This window comes from Haliaeetus leucocephalus, unplaced genomic scaffold (genome assembly GCF_000737465.1).
Source record: "Haliaeetus leucocephalus isolate CR32 unplaced genomic scaffold, Haliaeetus_leucocephalus-4.0 Scaffold2, whole genome shotgun sequence".
In the NCBI taxonomy this organism is placed as follows: Eukaryota; Metazoa; Chordata; class Aves; order Accipitriformes; family Accipitridae; genus Haliaeetus; species Haliaeetus leucocephalus.
In genome coordinates this window covers 10,871,094-10,888,286 of record NW_010972438.1, presented here as the reverse complement: position 1 = coordinate 10,888,286, position 17,193 = coordinate 10,871,094, and the positions used below count along the sequence as shown (strand labels likewise).

General features: G+C 50.3%; 2 protein-coding genes across 2 annotated transcripts; one reads left to right on the top strand and one right to left on the bottom strand.

The window, feature by feature from the left end:
* Positions 1–48: 48 nt before the first annotated feature.
* Positions 49–8,193, bottom strand: P4HTM (prolyl 4-hydroxylase, transmembrane (endoplasmic reticulum)). Its single transcript, XM_010573397.1, has 7 exons — positions 7,945–8,193; positions 6,814–6,910; positions 4,586–4,748; positions 2,779–2,964; positions 2,258–2,348; positions 1,570–1,693; positions 49–280 (listed from the first exon to the last, which is right to left on the bottom strand). The coding sequence occupies exons 1-7, from the start codon at positions 8,191–8,193 to the stop codon at positions 57–59; spliced, it is 1,134 nt and encodes a 377-aa protein (XP_010571699.1). The 3' UTR covers positions 49–56.
* A 2,159-nt stretch (positions 8,194–10,352) lies between these two features.
* On the top strand, positions 10,353–13,767 carry LOC104834030 (secreted frizzled-related protein 5-like). Its single transcript, XM_010571116.1, has 4 exons — positions 10,353–10,630; positions 11,388–11,560; positions 12,490–12,576; positions 13,433–13,767. Exons 1-4 carry the CDS (start codon positions 10,452–10,454, stop codon positions 13,765–13,767), a joined length of 774 nt encoding a protein of 257 aa, XP_010569418.1. The 5' UTR covers positions 10,353–10,451.
* Positions 13,768–17,193: the final 3,426 nt, after the last annotated feature.

Here is a 17,193-nt window from a genome sequence, read left to right as displayed (position 1 = left end):
CGTGCGCGCGGCCAGGACCCTCCGCCGCGTCTGTCCGTCCCCCGTCCCCCCCGACCCTACAGCTCCAGGTGCACCCCGCTGTAGGCTTTATCCACTGTCCACTCGCCCGGGGCTCCGGCCCCGGCCTCCGCCCCCGCGTAGCGCTCCATCTCCTGCTGGAACTGCAGCTGCCGCCGGCGGTTGGGGTCCACGTTGATCCAGTTGTTGGCGATCCACTTGGTGCCTTGGGTGACCAGGCAGCCCCCGTGCAGGGCGAAGTCGTCCAGCTCCCCCACCCAGCCTGCGGAACGAAGCCTTGTTAGGAGGTGGCGAGGAGTGCTGCAGCACGGGCAGGCACAGCTGGGGCCGCACAGGGAGGCACGGCCAGTGAATGGTGACAGCAGCTCTCCTGCCCAGAGCGCCTGCTTGGATTTTGGCTCAGATACATCTTCTTAACAGGAGCTGGCTCCTCCTGACACCCCTTCATCTTAGTGCCATCCCACCCTAGCATCTATAAAGAGTTCACCAGGGCAGGCAAAATGCTTGTTGCCTCCGTGTCTCCGCTCGGCACAAGGGGCTCTTGCATTCTGCATCAGAGCTACTGTTTTTCTCAACTCTTCCCCAAATGGGAGGCTGGCATGGAAAAGATGGGTGCTGCCACTAGAAGGCCTGTGGAAGTCAGGGGCTCAGGGCCACATTAGAGATTGCATTTCAGCAGTTCTAAATGATCCTCTTTTTACAGAGGTCCCATCGTTTTTCTGTGGCAGACTTGCATCAGCAGCCGCCTTCCATTTAGGAAAAATTTGCTCATAAAAACACAACAGGGCTCTTCTTACAGGAGAGCGATGGTCTTGATATTACCACCCAACAGCCCAAATGCTGGTCTTGTGACCTTCTAGAGATGGAAACATGGGCTGCTCCCAGGGGAGCTGGAATGCTATACTCCTTCCTCCCACCACTGCTCAAAATCTGCCATCGAAACACTCTGGAGTCATACTCACCAGCAGCCTGGAAGATTCATGTCAATCCCCCAGCTTGGCTGTCAGGGGAAACCACGCTGCGCTTCATGAGAAAAACAGCCCCAAGGACACATATCAACAGGCTGCGGCTGAGCTATAAAGCAGGAGCTGGCCCCAAGCACAGCAGCGCCTCGCGCGGGGTGGACCATGCCTCCCTATGCTGCAGAGCTGATGGCCATGCCTTTGTCTACCTCCCCTCCCCACCCCTTTGGGCAACACCACATCAGTGAAACATTTTGAATTGCAGACCAAGTTTCAGCAGGAGTTTCAGCTCGCACAGCAGGATAGGAGGCAGCTGGCAATGGCTAGTGCAGCCAAGGTCTTTGTTTGCTAGCTGGTCCCGTCCCCCAAAGACATCAGGAGCCACTGACCTACTGCCTGTAAACAAAGGCCTTTCAGAGTCAGGAAGCTCCTACCCAGCTGGTGACAAGTAGACTCTACAGTTCCCACTAGCAGGCAGCTACCACCCTTTGGCTCTCTTCTGAGCATCTAGCCGCTGCAAGAAGACGACAGCTGTCACCTCCTGCAGTCCTACCCCTCCCAAGAGCCGAGTCTTGAAACAAGCCCATACCTTCTCCATCTGACAGGTAGTTGTACCAGAAGACAGCAGTGCCTTGCTGAGGTTTCACTCGCAAATTGCCCTTGTCACAGTTTTTCCGAGTATCTCGCAGGTCAACGTCGTTCTGGATCAAAGACTGGCAAGAAACCACAGAGAAGGTGTTGCAAACAGGGCTGGAACGAAGTGCACGCACTGGGCTGCCTCTGCTGCCAGGCGTCATCCTGCCCTTTGCCTGAACACCCCACAGGAACAGCTCAAGGCTGATGCTGGGCAGGACAGGGCTTTCACAACCCACCCGGAGCAGCCAGTTTCAATCCCCTGGAGGTCCATAACCTGTTTCTGAGCAGCCGCCCATTCCTTAACATATTGCCTGACAGGAGCACAACATACCTGCCAAGACTTAGTCTGAGGAAAGCTGCCCAGACAGAAGTGAGCAGGACTCGTGTTATGGCAGCAAGGCCAAGATACAGCCCCTCACACCTCTAAGTGGGGAGAGCTGCAGCTGTCAAAGCCCTGTGCCTCTTCCCTTGGCCTCAGAGGGAGAAGACCGTAAGAGGAGCAGAGCTTCCCCATGCTCTAGCTACGAAGGCTAAAGTCCACCAACCTCACACACAGGACCCCTCCTGCAGCCGCAGTGAATAGACATTCAAAGAGGGACTCAGAATCCCCAGGGGGTAACATGTAGGTGAGATTCATTTACCATCTCTTCGTACGTCCTGTTATCAGCTATAGGAAAGACTGTTTCACCTCCCCCAGTCACATTGTTCAGGTAGAACAGCACTGTCACATACCTGCAAGACAGAGTGGCTGTCAGGGGACACAACTGGAACAGGAGGAGATGCACAGGGGCTGTCCGTACCCTGCCCCTCCACCATACATACAGCAGTTCCTCCAAGATATCACAAGATATGTGATTTGCACCATCAGCTTTTCTCCAAGGACAAGACAAGGACAATAAAGAAAATGCCCACCCACAACGGTGAGGGTGCGCTTCTAACCTCTGGTGGGGACAGCCCAGCAGCATTGCAGAACCACTCTGCCCTCCTTGCGTGGACCCACAGGATTCGCCCACCTCCCCCTTCAAACCCCTTCATGCTAGCGATCTCCAGAGCTGGTTTGTGAGCCCACAACCTGAGCACCAAGTCCCATGCGAGGTGAGGCGAAACAGCTCTCCACACCGCTTCTCTAACGCATTCCAGATTGTGCCAAGGCAGACCTTACCGGCAGGAGGTCTCAAACGGAGCGCTTTCATTGGCGACCAGCTTCGTGTGGCTGCAGGCGGTCTCGGGGAAGACGGGGCCACTGTCCATGTGGGCATGGTAGTGCCCTCCTTGGTCGTACCGCACAACCTGGAGGGGCTCGCTGTGCTCCACAATCTCGGGGGGCAAGCGAGTCAGGCGCATTACCCTGGGGAAGAGGAGAGAAGAGCAGGTGAGGAGAAAGCACCGTCACCCTGGTCGGCCACTACTCCCAAGCAGCGAGTAAATTCAGAGAAAGATAACTCCCTTCCCCAACAGACCAGAGAGACGGATGGGCTGCAGCAAGCACGCCAAGAGATAACTAGGTCCCTACAGATCTGTTGGACCATCAGCATCAGCTCAGAAAGTCCTTGTCAGGGTTAATAAAAAAACCCCAAAACCGAAGGGTGCATCTCCAGCAGGACTGCTTTCAGGAAGACTTTGCTTGCTCAGCAAGATCCCTTCTGTGTGTGTCCCTGGAGCCTTCATGTGCCATCTCATGGCTTCTCTGGACTCCTGCACACCACCTACAGACCTCAGGGACTGTTAGCAAAGCACAGGACCCCTGCTGAGAGCGAACAAGAGACTAGCTCTAGGAATATTCTTGTCACCTAACTCACCTTTCCCTGTTGCCTTTTCAGCAGCCTCCCCCCAGGGCAGAGGGGCACTGGAAGTGATCAAGGAGACCGGAGCCCTCCTGCTCTGGGATTTTTCCGCTGCTACATCTGAGATCATCCCCAAGGAAAGCAGGTACGTCTCGAGACCTGCCAAAGAACACTCAGAGCTCTGAGAATCGGGACTGGTGAAGCCCTTGGGGCAGGTGCAAAGGGAACGCAGCACCCAAGCAGGATGGCAAAGCCCCTCCAGGCACCGCATAGTCCCAGGGAGGACTAACAGCCTCCTTCAGTGCTATGTCTTCACGTCCTTGTAAGAGCAGCCAACTGAAGAGCGTAAAAGCAGTATGCCAATGCCTGTGTGCGCTGGCTAGCTGGCACGGAGAAGGTGGCAGCCAGAGCCTGCTCTAATCAAGGCAATATGCAACCCCATTCTCCCGCTGGAATGCACTGAAGAAAAGGAGCGGCCAACAGCCGTTTTCAAGCCTCGGGACAGATTTTACCCACCCATGTTCTGGGCGAGGACCAGCGCCACAAGAACAAGGGAGTCTCCAGCCAGTTATCTGAAACTCACCACGGCTAAACGATTTGGCCTGCATGCTGGGTTTCTACGCTTCCCAGTACCAAATCTGTGATGAAGGGAAGGGTAAGAGGTTCTCCTGTCTGCTGTGAGCTGCCCTGCGATACATGTGCTCAGAGGATTAAACTAACTCGGCTTACTTGAGGTGAAGTTGTGCTTGTTAAAAAGTCAGCTCTGAACAGCTAAGACAGATTTCAGTGAAATGCATGAGTAACTAAAGCAAATGACAGTAACTACTGGCACCCAGACAGGATTGGAAATGGGCAGTTTCTCCCAGTAAGCTCATTTACTAATTAGAATGAATTATTTCATATAATGCCAAGTCTTCTTGGTTTTATAGGGCTGTTCCCAAAAGTGAATGGAGATGCTGAAAGGTTTGATTTTTCTTTTTCCTTTTCCATGGGACAATACAAATTCTTGTTCTAATGAAAACCTCCTCTCCCCATTTTGTGTCTGTGTTCATTGCTCTTTATACTCCAAAGACTTTCACGCAATTAGGAAGTGTGAATATTAGCAAGTCTGCCACTGCCTCTCCCAGCACAGGTGGTCCTCATGGCTAGACAAACCCAACGGCCCCTCGGCTGCCTGGCCCTTACCTTTGCCGTATGGCTCTCATGACCTGGTGTGCCCCCTCGCCCTGGTACAGCCAGGTGTGCTGGCTGTTGCGCACCAAGTCACTCATCTTCACTTTCTGGCTTCCCATGTACTTGTGGAAATCACGGATATTCAATCGTTTGAACTCCTCCAAACTCAGCACACCTAGGGGAAGAGAGGAAAAGCTGGCTGACTCTGGTGCAGGTAATAATAGTTCTTGGCGTCCTGTACTCAGAGAAACCACCAGCTGAGGGCACTGCAGAAATTGCCTTCCTCAGACAAACCCCATTCAGGGTCCACCACTGTGCCCACCACCGGCTGCACCCGCTACGTGCAGGATTACAGGCCCCAGCCATGCTCTCGCCTTTAGCAGAGTAGAGGGCATACAGCAACCTGCAAAAGTGAACTGTTAGCTGCCGTACAGGGTCAGAACTGGGACAGGTGAAGTACCATTTTGAACTTTAAAAAGCTCCTAAAACATACAAATCAATCCATCAAAAGAGAGAAATAGCCAATACAGTTCTAACATATGCAATCCCACAGCTAAAAAGCCTGCGCCACCTGATGCCTTGGAGCTTGTTAGTTAGATATTTAAATAGACACGTGTAGGAGCAGAGTGGGACACCTCAGACCATATTTTCTACAAGACCCTGCATGGTAATTTAAAAAAGCCAAACCAAAACAAGCGGTACATTCTTCTGAATTTGTGTAATTGCAAAACACGAGTGAGAAATACAACAGAGTATGATCTTGCGTAAGTAGAAATAACAGAAAAACCAGAGGTAAAAAGTGGTTTCTACTGACACAAGTATTTCTTGTTTGCACTCAACTGGACTCAACAAGGGTTAGACTTTGGCCTTTGTCGGCTTCAGAAAAATCCTCACATTTGTTGTTTCCCCTTTCTGAAGAAGGGAAGCCCCGCACTGGGGACCAGGTCCCCGGGACCAGAGCTTGCGGAACACTGCAGCATGCTGCCTGGCAGCCAACATGCATCATGGGCTGCAAGTGGAGCTCACTCAGGCAGCAAACCCAGTGCTGCTGTGGTGCCAGCTCTGCTCCCCAGGCACACAGCACTCTCCAGCAGGAGGAAGGACCAGCCCCCAGGGTCAGCCTGGGACAGGTCCTCAGGTGCCAGTGGTTGTGGCCAAATTACCCACACCATTATTATTTCTAGTGTCTCCCTGTCCCCACTTCCCCAGGTTGTGACCTCGTCACTTGGTGTCATGTACCAGTCTAACAACGGAGTGAAGCAGCTCTCTGGAAGCAAGGTCCTGCCAAGAGCACTTTAACAGGACCTTCCATTTGTTGATGTCCGGAACAGTGGAAAAGCCACTGAGGACTCAGTCATACGCTCCTGCCCCTGCCAAGAATGCCACCATCCCAGACGAGCAGGGCATGGGGTGCCCTCCGGATATTTAGGCATTCACACGGGTACTGCTTCAAACCAACTCCTCCTGGGCAGCTCTCAATGCCAGGTCACTGGAAGAGAGCGTGCAGAGCCTGTGCGTTCACTTAATTTGATTAGGAAATGGAGAGTTGCTTAATTGAGGCCACTCTAATTAGAGCAGCAGAGGTTAGAGTGCATGTCCGGACCAGTGGGAGCCCTTGGGAGACCAGGAGCAGGAGGGGCAGAAGTGGCCTCATGGAATACAGAGAGTTTGCAGCGGCAGAGAGGGGGGTCAGCAACAAAGGCTGACCAACAAAACCACCCTCACTTCCACTTATTCTGCCCTCCCTTGCCAGTGATACAGGGCTCCCAGCCTGCTGCAGAAGTCTCCCTGAAAACAGGGCGGGGAGTGGAGGGTGCAGCTTAAAAACTGAAGCCCAGGTAACAACAGCTATGCAGTCAGATCCAGAGCAGTCTCTCAGACCACAGGAGCAGAAGCACACCCTCAAGGTCCTGTTACAGCAGGGCAGGAACCAAAGCAGGTCTGACAGGGGGAGAGGGAGTGGAGAGTTGTGTTCTGGTCCTGCTTCTGCAAGATCCAAGCCCAGGCAGTGGAACTAGTCTGCTGCTAGACTGGTGATGAAGGGGCAGGAGTGCTGCGATGAGAGGTTTACACTGGTTTTAATTTTTTACAAAGGTCTCTAAAGCAGTGTTATTTTCTTTTGAAGAATACAGCAAGAGAAACAGGCCTGGGCAGGGACACGGCTCTTGCTCTGCCCCACACAGCTGTGCGAGGCATCCAGCATGCTGAGGGTGAAGGGATTCCCATGGAGCTGCTCTTACCGTTCCCATCAGGATCAGCCTTGACTGCAGTGTACATCTCCCGGATGTTTTCGGGGGTCATCCACCTGCCATTCCCAAGCCGGGTGTGGGTCAACACCTGAAATTCATAAATGGATCAACAGCGGGCACTGGTTTCTTGTACTACTGAAACCCTACAGACTCCCTGCTTGAGGCCTGGCGGGCTCTCCTCTGCAGCACATCAGCCAGCCAGGCGTCAGCACATCTCTGCAGAAAGAAGACTGCAGTGAGAATTATCTGGCAGCCACACACAGTGTGTGGCTGATGAGTGCTGTTGTTTCCAGTTTAGGTCATGGCAAATTACTGCTGGGACTCGGTTAACCAGTCCTGAGGCAGAAAGGGCACAGCTCTTTCTCTTGAAGGGAAAGTAAAGCTATTGATGATAAAAGTGAATGCTTTTACTTGTCCAAGATAAGGGCTTGGAACAAAAAGGCTTCCTTTTCATGTGGACAGAGAGATGCAGTATCCTGGAGAGCTCTCAGCAGGCTCTGACCTCCAGAGAAAAGGAGCCTTGCCCTGGGTTGTCACTGCCACAGTTCCCCATACTCCACAATGCTTGCTGCCCACAGGACAGTACAGACCCGCAGCCCCACCTGAAACGGGAGCCCATGGGGGTGACATCCTTGAACTGCCAGCACCTGCCCTGACGCACCCTGCCATACCGGGCAAGGGTGCTGAAGACCTGTGGACAAGGTGCTTGTTATCCCCCTCCAGGGTCATTAATAGGGGTGGCTTTGCTGGTGACTTGTCAATTAGCACGGTTAGCTCCCCACAGGCCACACAAAGCAGTGCCTATGCTACAAACTCCCCAGGACACCCAGGAAGAGGAAACCCACAGCCCAAGGAACATTTTACCCAGCAAATTCAAAACACGCATCTCCTGCCAAGGACCCTTACTACCTCCCAATAGCATGACAACTGCTGCACGTTCCACCCGAAACTTCCATGCTGAAGGCCAGCACCAGTCTGGAGACATAAAATTAAGCAAATACTGATCAGTATATACTGGGATCTGGCCCTACCCAAGCACATGAGTAATCAAGTGACTATCTGAGGAGGGGACCTGCCAGAAGGTCCCACAGCAAACCTTCCCCATTTTGTCCCACACTCTACCTCTTTGAGCTGCAGCTGCCCATCCTGATTGTGGTCCAGCAGATTGAAAATGTCCATCTGGCTGATTTCTATCATTTCCATGGCTTCCTCATAGTCATCCGTTGGTAGGATCTGGCTCTTCTGCAGCCCCTTCAGCTGTGCCAGATGGACGATGAGCTTGCACTCTTCCTCCGTCAGGAAGTCAGGAATTTCTGCAGCAAAAGTGTGAGCAGCAACAGAGACTGAGGAACTGTCAGAGTGGGAGCCCATACTGATGGCAGGCCACTCAGAAGGAAAAAAAAAAAAAGGGGGGGGGGAAATTTAGGAACTGCCTAAGTTTGGGACATTCAAACACATCCACCCTTCTACCAGAAAAGCTCTCAAAGAGCACACACCTGAGCTGCTGGAAGTGGGTATTTTTACAGCAGCAGTTCCTAAATGTTTGGATCCAGGGGTCAAGCCCTTAAACTCTCTCGCAGATACCACAATGGACAAAGGAGTGAACAAACACGTGCATATCACTGCATATTATCACTTCAAAGGTGACATGTGGATCACAGTCTGGGAACTGGCACTCTACAGGAAGGGAGGCCAAAAATCTTTACGGTGGGCAGTGGTGATGGCCAGGGTTTCAGGCTTCCTTGCTCTCATGTGGAGGGGGTGGCACTTTGCACAAAACCAAACACCTTTCAGGGGAACCTGGCACAGTGCTCTACTATGAAACTCAAACAGCAAAGAGACAACTTCCAAACTTATTCCCACTCATTCCCTTGGTCCCCCACTAAAAATGGTCTTCAAATGCAACATTAAAGGGGAAGACACTGTGCATGGTGGATGCCACGCTCCATACCCAGATAGCATCCTGGTATCACCAGCTTTCCTTTGCAGCACACCACCAGCAGCAATCAGGCAATACCAGGATCCCAAGCAAATTTAACTGCAGAGAAATCCACTGATGACGGTGAAGCTAAGAGATTTCTAACTGCATGGTGCACTGGGCACACACTTGCAAAGCGCTGGAGAGGTCCCATTCCACAGCACAGTTACATTGTGGCCCAGTAGGTTGAGAAGATCCTTCTGGCTGATGTCTGTCACTGCTACAGGGATCTTGTAGAGATCAGCTCTTCAGGGATCAGCTGCTGAGACTTTTGAAGAGGAAAAGAAAAACCACCAAAGCAGGACAGGTTTAAGTGCTCCTAGGCCCAAGGTCCTGCTCTTCAAATTGCAGCCCCCTAGAGCTCCTGCAAGTATGTGCCAAGGACACATTTTATCTCCACTACAGCAGCAATCCTCAAAGGGGGAAAAAAAAAGTTAATTACTTCCATGACCTTAAATCAACCCTATCAACTCAAACTGTCAATACGCAGTTGGCTTCTTGCTAAGTACAGACCAGAACTAGCTCTGTAGAAAATGAGATGTTCCTGGGAAGCCCCAGCAACACAATGCAGCCGGCTGTATCCGTAACACCCTCCGAGGAAACAATTTCCGCCACAGGCAGCACAGGGTCCTTGTGCCAGAGGATGCTTCAGCGCTGGAGCTTCCGCTGGCTGGTTTGAACCTCATGGCACGGCACCACATCCGAATGAACTGCGTGCTGGCAAGCAACGCCCCCAGTATTTCCAGTTCCCCAAACTGGGCTACAATAATGATGGCTTCTGGAATCTTAATTACGTGCTGGAGGAAGGACAATCCTGCTCTTCAGTGGTAGTAACGGGACTTTGTAATGAAGTAAAAATTCTGTTAACCGGAAAGCATGCTCTGTCACGCAGGTTGCAAGGTGAGGGGGTTTCCAGCTAAGCGCCGCCAATCTCATCTGCAAACAACGTGGCTCCACAGCTACAAATTAGTTCCTCTCTGCCCTCAGCTCTCTGAAACAGTTAACTTCTGGCTGTGAAACCATCCTATCTCCCTGCCTCCTCAACAATAGATCCAGCTAAACAAATGCCTCCTAATTGACTTTGAGCAACACTTGATTGCTTTTACAAAAAACAAAAGAGAGGAAAACATTGGGGTTTATGAAATAATGACTAATCCTGGAGCAAGAGAAAGGGGATGGGTTGGAGCACTGGTGTCAAACAGAGATTCAATCTTGGCTGAAAGAGCCCCAAGACACATGGGCCAAGTCATTCATCCCTCCCCAACTGCCCTCATTTCCACACCTGCTGATCTAAGCCAAACCCCTGCTAAAATCCAAACAATCGGGGCCGCTGGCAAACGAAAATTGGAGCATTGTCTTCCCCATGAGGGCTCTGAAAGGGCCGCACTTAATGAGGATGGATTGACAGAGAGGTGGCTCATAGGCTATAAAAGGCATCCCACAGTCAGGAGCAGCTCAGTCCAGGGTGTGCTGCCCGTTCGCCTGCTCCCAGCTTGCTCTGAGCATGGTCACGGCCCACCGCAGGCACCCCTCAAGGTCGGGCAGCCCATGGCTGCTGGGTCTCCTGGTGCGCCTGCTGCTCTGGGGCTCTCCAGGAGCCTGGGCGAGCTACCTGAGGAGATCCTCCAGCTGCACACCCATTCCACACCACATGGCCTTGTGCTACGATATCGGCTACTCCGAGATGAGGATTCCCAACCTGCTGGAGCATGAGACCATGCCAGAAGTGATCCAGCAGTCTTCCAGCTGGCTGCCCTTGCTGGCCAGGGAGTGCCACCCAGACGCTAGGATTTTCCTCTGCTCCCTCTTTGCACCAATCTGCTTGGACAGGTAAGATGCTTTTAGAAGTTATTTCAGCTCTGGCAAGTAACACTCCCCAAGAGCGCAACTGCATTTGCCTCCCAAGAGAAAATGCATGCAACGTGATCAGCACAGTCCCCGAGAAGCCGGGCTGCCCTGCTGGGCAAGGGGCAACTGGATTACCCAGCAGGGACCTTCCCTCTGAAAGTGAAACATGAGCATTTAATCTTGCAGGAGCAGAAACCTTATGTTCCCTCCTCTGGATTTTCTTGCTCTCCCACCCCAGGCACTGCTGCCGTCTCCCCCGGCCACCCCTGTCACACACCACAGTATCTGCTGGCACCCACCGGCTTCACCTCCCGCTTCCCCTGCAGCCCCCTGCATGCAGCTCCTGCCCCAAACATGTAGGGGGTTTCTCAGCCCGACAGTGCCAGCAGCAGAGAGAAATCCTCAGTCTTGAGGTGCAGCCATCAAAGTACAGAGCTGCTAAGGAAACTGGGCATCTAATTAGGCACCTGTAAAGGTAAGCAGCCTTTGCACAACTAGAGAAGATCCCTGGGTGGGAGGAAGGGCTTCTGGCAGCAGCCTGTAACAAACAGCCTCATCCCTCATCCCTCCTGTCCTCAAAAATCCATTGTTTGCTTCCTGGGCATGAACGTTCAAAAGACATCAAAGACCCCCAAACAGCTCTCCTAGCGCTACAGTGTGCAGCGCGGTGCCAGGGCTTGACCCTCAGCCTGCTGCCGGGAGGAGTCCAGAGGTGCTGCAATCCCCATCCCCTCCCCAGGCTCATCTACCCCTGCCGCAGCCTGTGCGAAGCCGTCAAGAGAAGCTGTGCACCCGTCATGGCTTGTTACGGCTACCCCTGGCCCGAAATCCTGAACTGCAGCAAGTTTCCTGCAGATCATGAACTGTGCATTGCAGCAGTGTCCACAGATGAAAACTCCTCGAGCAGGAGAAGTAAGTTGGTTTTTTTTTCTCATGTTATTCCATATGTAACACTGAAAGCTTGAAAGGATGGGCCTATGCCTTGTTTCTATTCCTAATATTTCTGGTTGCAAGCTCTATTTAAAAAAAAATAATTCTGAATTCTAGTTTTGTTCTCTCTGGGAACTCCATCATGTCTAAAAAATTAGCGTAACGTTGACTGCAGCTTGTTCCCCTCTCTACTGTATTCATTAGCTCCCTGGGTGCCGTCAGATCGTGCAGGGTTTGGGGCAGGGGAAAGGAATCGCTGTAAAAGCCTAACACTCAGGCACAGCATGAGAGCTTGTGGTGTGCAGGCTCCAGGCGGCGAGACGTGCTTCCAGCGGAGCTAAAGAGCTGCAGCCCTGATCTTTCAGCTGTGCCCAGGGTTTAAAAACATGCAAAAAGAAATGTTTTGCAAGCCTTCTCTTGAAACATTAGGAAACACCACAAAGGGGCATGAGCCTCTGCAGACATGAGTTACACAAGAAAAAAATCTTAAAGACTGAAAGACTAAATTAAACACCCAGATACTGATGAACACTGGGGGAGATTCAAGAGCAGTTAAGGGGAGAACAGACACCTCATTTCAGCATCACTGGATGGAGTCTGGCCATACCAGTGGCTTTACTGTTTCATCCAAACTAGGAGATCTTCATTAAGCATTTTCACTGCTGCTTTAACATGCAGCAACACACACAAGCCTAAACAAAGCAGGACAAGCAGTGTCTGCCCCACCCACAGAAAGGAGAGCATAACATTTTCCCACCCTGGCACTCTGAGCTCTTTCTCCAGGGTCTAGGCAGCTCAGGAGGAAGCACCACTTGGAAACAGCAAGCCACCACTCGCAGCTCTCAAAATTCATTATGCCTTTTCCAGTGAAGCTTGACAAGGGTGTTATAACCAAATCTCTGTTGCAGTAGTGCCCCGAGCCAGCTGCAAGGACTGTGAGCTTGAGGAGGCCAGCACTGCCAGGGAGATCCTGGAAAACCTCTGCACCAATGATTTTGGTGAGTACCACCATCTCTTCCTCCCATTCCCTCCAGCAGCCAAGTAGTGGCATGGACAGAAAATGGCTTTGCCATAACAAACTGACTTGGAGGAACTGCAGCTTTTACAGCAGATCCCAGGGATTTTCAGGTCCCAACTTACCTGTTAGGTAGCAGGAGGGCCCAGCTCCAAGCAGAACCCAAGGTGAAGACCTGCTTTTATTTCTGTGGGCTCTGATTTGGTTTGGTCTGTGGCTGCTAAACATAAGCACTACTCTGATTTTCCCTTGGAGACCAACATTTCAATCAATGCCCATAAAAACCTGTAGCAAAATCCATGTCAGCTATTTCAAACTTCAATACTGTTGCTCTAGTAATGTGACTCTCCCTCTCCTAGCTCAAGCAGGTGGCAGCACTGGCTCTGCTCAATCAGCTGGCAGGAAGTTTTCAAGATACTGTCCTGAATTCAGACACACAATCTTCATGAAAAAAAAAGTTAAAAATCCTGGGCAGGTGGCAGTCATGTCACCTCCTGAAATCCCAGCTCAGAGAACAGTCAAGTAATTTGCACGACACCAGGACACTGATGCATCCACTTGCTTGTGCCCCTGCTTCCTACAGGGTTTCTGCCCATGCAGCGGTGCTGACACGCCTTTGCCACTCTCACGAGAAAAGCGGAGTGAGAAGAACTGTGTTCAGTACTGGAAACTAACCTCAAATGAGAACTTTTACAAGTTCACTGCAATTACAAGAGCTTGGATGGATGCATCAGCACATTACAGAAACAGCAAGAAAGCCTTGTGTTGGCTGTGTGTTTAAGTAGGTAAGAGCTATGAAAAGTAAACAGAACTAACAGCTCTTTTTCCAACCCCCACAGCAGTGAAAATCCGAATCCTGAGGAAGAACACCACCACCACCATCTCGGACTTCGACCTGGACCCCTCCAAGGTGGAGGTCCTGAAGCACGGCCCACTCCTCAGAACTGAAATCCCCGCCCGGCTCCAGCAGTGGCTGGACATAGATGCTACCTGCGTCCACAACATCATGAGAGGCACTCACGCAGGGGTCTTCGTTGTAAGCGGCGAAGTACAGAGTGACAAAGTGGTGGTGAACAAGGCCTACGCCTGGCAGAAGAAGAACAGGAACCTGCACCAGGCGGTGCGGAGGTGGAAACATCACCGCTGCCCTGAACAGGCTGGCCGGAAGGTCTGAAAAATCTCAATTCCAACAATAAGAAACTGCTCCCTTCCCTATGGCTAGAAAACTCCTTTCCCTGGCAGTTGGTGTTTTGGAGATGTACAGTCCATATTTTTAGGTGATTTGAAGCAGTCATAGTCCACAGATAGGGCCTGTTTTCTTGAGACAGAGCTTAAGGATACAGATTTAACATATTCCTCTCGCAAGGCTCTGCAGACATAGGACTTGCAATGGATGGCTTTGTGTAGGATCCAACAGCACAAGAAAACTGAACTGAACTCTGCAGGTGAGCACAAACTAGAAGAGACCTTTAGTAACAGCTCCTTCTAGTTCTTGTCATCAAAGTTGATAGCCATTTCAGCTTCGTTATTTGACCCTGAGACACTGATGCTGTCCAAGTGCCTGCTTGCTTTCTGTCCAGAAACATTACACCGAAGTCTCCCTGACTGCTAAGTGATGCTTTTTGTATACTGGAGCAAATAGTTTACTCTTGAACAGTCCAAGGTAAATTAAGGGGGAGAGGAACCCACCCCGGCAATGCCTGGCCCCTTAAAAAATGAATGCTAAACTCTGCTCTTGAGGAGTCACTCAGGCTGTCCCTTCAGCTTGCTGCGCTGAGAGCTGATGAGCATCCGCACAGGTAAGAGGAAACAGCCATTCTTGAGCAAGAAAAGCAAAGATAACTGAGGGTTTCTGCATAACAGGGAAAACCATTTTTTTAACATCAGAAATTCGGTTTCGATCAGAAGATTCTGGTAACTGGGGAACTACTGAAGATACCAAGATATCACAAGAGCCTTGAAAAAGAGCAGAGCAGGAGTGGGACATCAGCTGTTTAAACCTCTGCTTTGGTGTGCAACAGCAGCTTTGCTTGGGACTTGGAGGTGAGCCCCAGCCACAGCACAATAGGTGCTACTTGCAGTTCCGATATGGGAGGGGGGGGAGAAATGTTACACAGCTGTCTGGCCTTCCACCCACATGCAAGGAAGACAGAAAAGGTGGCAAAATTCAGTCTCACCAAGTTCTCTGCAGCTCACTCTCTCTCTCACCGAAGTAAGTAGGGACTGTAATTCCCTGTAGGGGTAAACACAGCTATAGTTCTCTGCTTCAGACCACAGAGCAGAAAACAGCAAATCCCCAAACGAGAAAGCAAGTTGGATTTCTACTGCCTAACAAACAACTGTCCATGGAAAGTTTCCTACACTGGATTAAACTTGGGACTGAAATAAGAGGAAAAACAGCTTTTGGGAGAAACGTGTTCTGCCTTGTTCATGACGCCTGCAGTCTAGGTTGTGGAAAGAGCCGCCCGGTTTGATGGAGACACATTGCCTCCCTGTGCTCGTAAAGCACACCAACAACCCATGATGCGATCTCCTCTTCAGATTTAGTGTGGGCTGAGATGAGCGCTCAGACACTCACTCTGAAATTCAGCTGTGCCCTGACATTTGTGCAGTGATTACTTCTGTTCCCTGAGGCTCAGAAGAAAAACACAGCGAGATTTCCTATTTTTATTCCTCCCCACTGCCTTGTCTTGCAAACTGCCACCCAATCCACAGAATCTGCTGCCAGGTGGTCCCTGCAACGGCAGTATCTTCTGAACAGACTGCGTTTGGAAAACACAACAGAACACATAAAAGCTCTGAAGGTTGAAAAGGCTTTGTCTGATATTTGTTTTCCATTAATAGGATTATTTGATTACTAGTGTTTCCTAACTAAAAAACGCACAGATGGTCTGACTTACAAGCTTTAGAAATGACGTCTCATAGCCAGAGGGGGAAAAAAATAGGGCAGGGACTTTTTCATAGCTCCACGAAATACGCTTGGGTTCAATGCAGATGACTTACCCACATTTAAAAAACAAACCGCAAGTTCCCCTATGGTGCCCAGTGCCATGCTCCAAAGCACAGAGTTCACATTAAATCATTAATGAGCTGTCCCAGAAAAAATCCCCAGAAATTCAAGAGTCCTTCTTTGCTAGTGACTTCTGGGTTTGTCTAACACAACCAAGTTAAATATACACTTCCACTAATTTAAACAACAGCCATGCAATAAATCAGTTTTTTTTAAACCAGTTGATGTAGATTGGTACTATTTGCATAGATAGAGAAGTCTCTGGAAGTCTTTTAAAGTCAGAGCTGGCTCCTGGCAGGTTCATCCGGGAGATAAGAGCCGTCTTGCAACTTGCCGTTGCTAAATAAGGGACTCCTTATCGAACGACAAAGGAGAACAGACTCGCGCGGCATCTCAAATGTTGAATGTCCATCACTGCCTGTGATACCATCCTCAGGGAGCAAAGCTTCCCTTGGAACCAATGGAAGTGCCAGAGTGACAAGTTAAAAGTTGTGGGATTAGTGCTGCCAGGACAAACCTGCCTTTTCTCAACTTCAGCACCTTCCTTGCAGGCCAGGATGAACTCTTTCAATTAAGCGGTACCAGCAGGGCAGAGAAGGTGGAAACAGGAGCTTCCCTGAGTGAAAACCAGTGATTGCCCCAGACTGTGGTTCTGGTAATGCCATAATTTTTTTTTTGATCGCTGTGGGGTATCAGTCCCAGGTTGGTGTGTCTGTTTACTGAATGTCAGGCAGAAATCCACTTAGAAATTTGCAAACCATGAGGACCACACATGTAGAAATGACAAGAGAACTTTGTGTGTTTCTTCCAGATACTACGGCCTTAAAGGAGTTTAATAAGAAACCTATCTGATTTATGGCCAGGCTTTCAATGTATATAGCCTATTTGGAATCAGAAAAAAACCCTCTTTTTATATTATTGAGAAAGCATCTAAAAGACTGTCAATGCTATCTTTTCAGAGACAACAGGTTCTCTCTAACTTTGCAGCAGCAGGAATTTTGTAATCATCTGTCCCCAAAAATTAATTTGTATATTCTCAGTGGATTTCCAGAACACAGAGTTCAATTAATGAGACCTTACCAGTCACAGCAAAAATCACGGAAAGGTAAAGGTTTTAAAATCTCTGAAAGACAGATGTTGTGTGGTTGTGCATCAGAGCAGCCAGAAATAAAGATAAATCTAGAACAGGACGCAAAATGGTGGAAGACATTAAACTTATCAATTCTCCTGTTACTCATTTCCTCAGCACTGAAGCACCAACACTAAATTGCTTTATCATCATTTATTACCAAAAGTTTGGGGATCTCTTGTCCCTTCCTAATACCGAGCAGCTTCTTCGAGGTCGTCTTCAGTGATCTGCTGTCTATGCACGGTATTTTAAAGGGAATCTGAAAGAACCTGAAAAGGTTAATCTTCCAAATTCTTCTAAGTGGGCCATCCAGAACACGTAACCTCCGCAAATACTGTACTGAAATACCTTAAACAAAATCACACTCTTTTTAACGCAGCCCCAAGGAAAAGTAGCACAGGGAGGAGAAGGGAACAGGCGAGAAGTCATTTTCCCCTGAGTGGGTGTAAGACAGCGGCGGG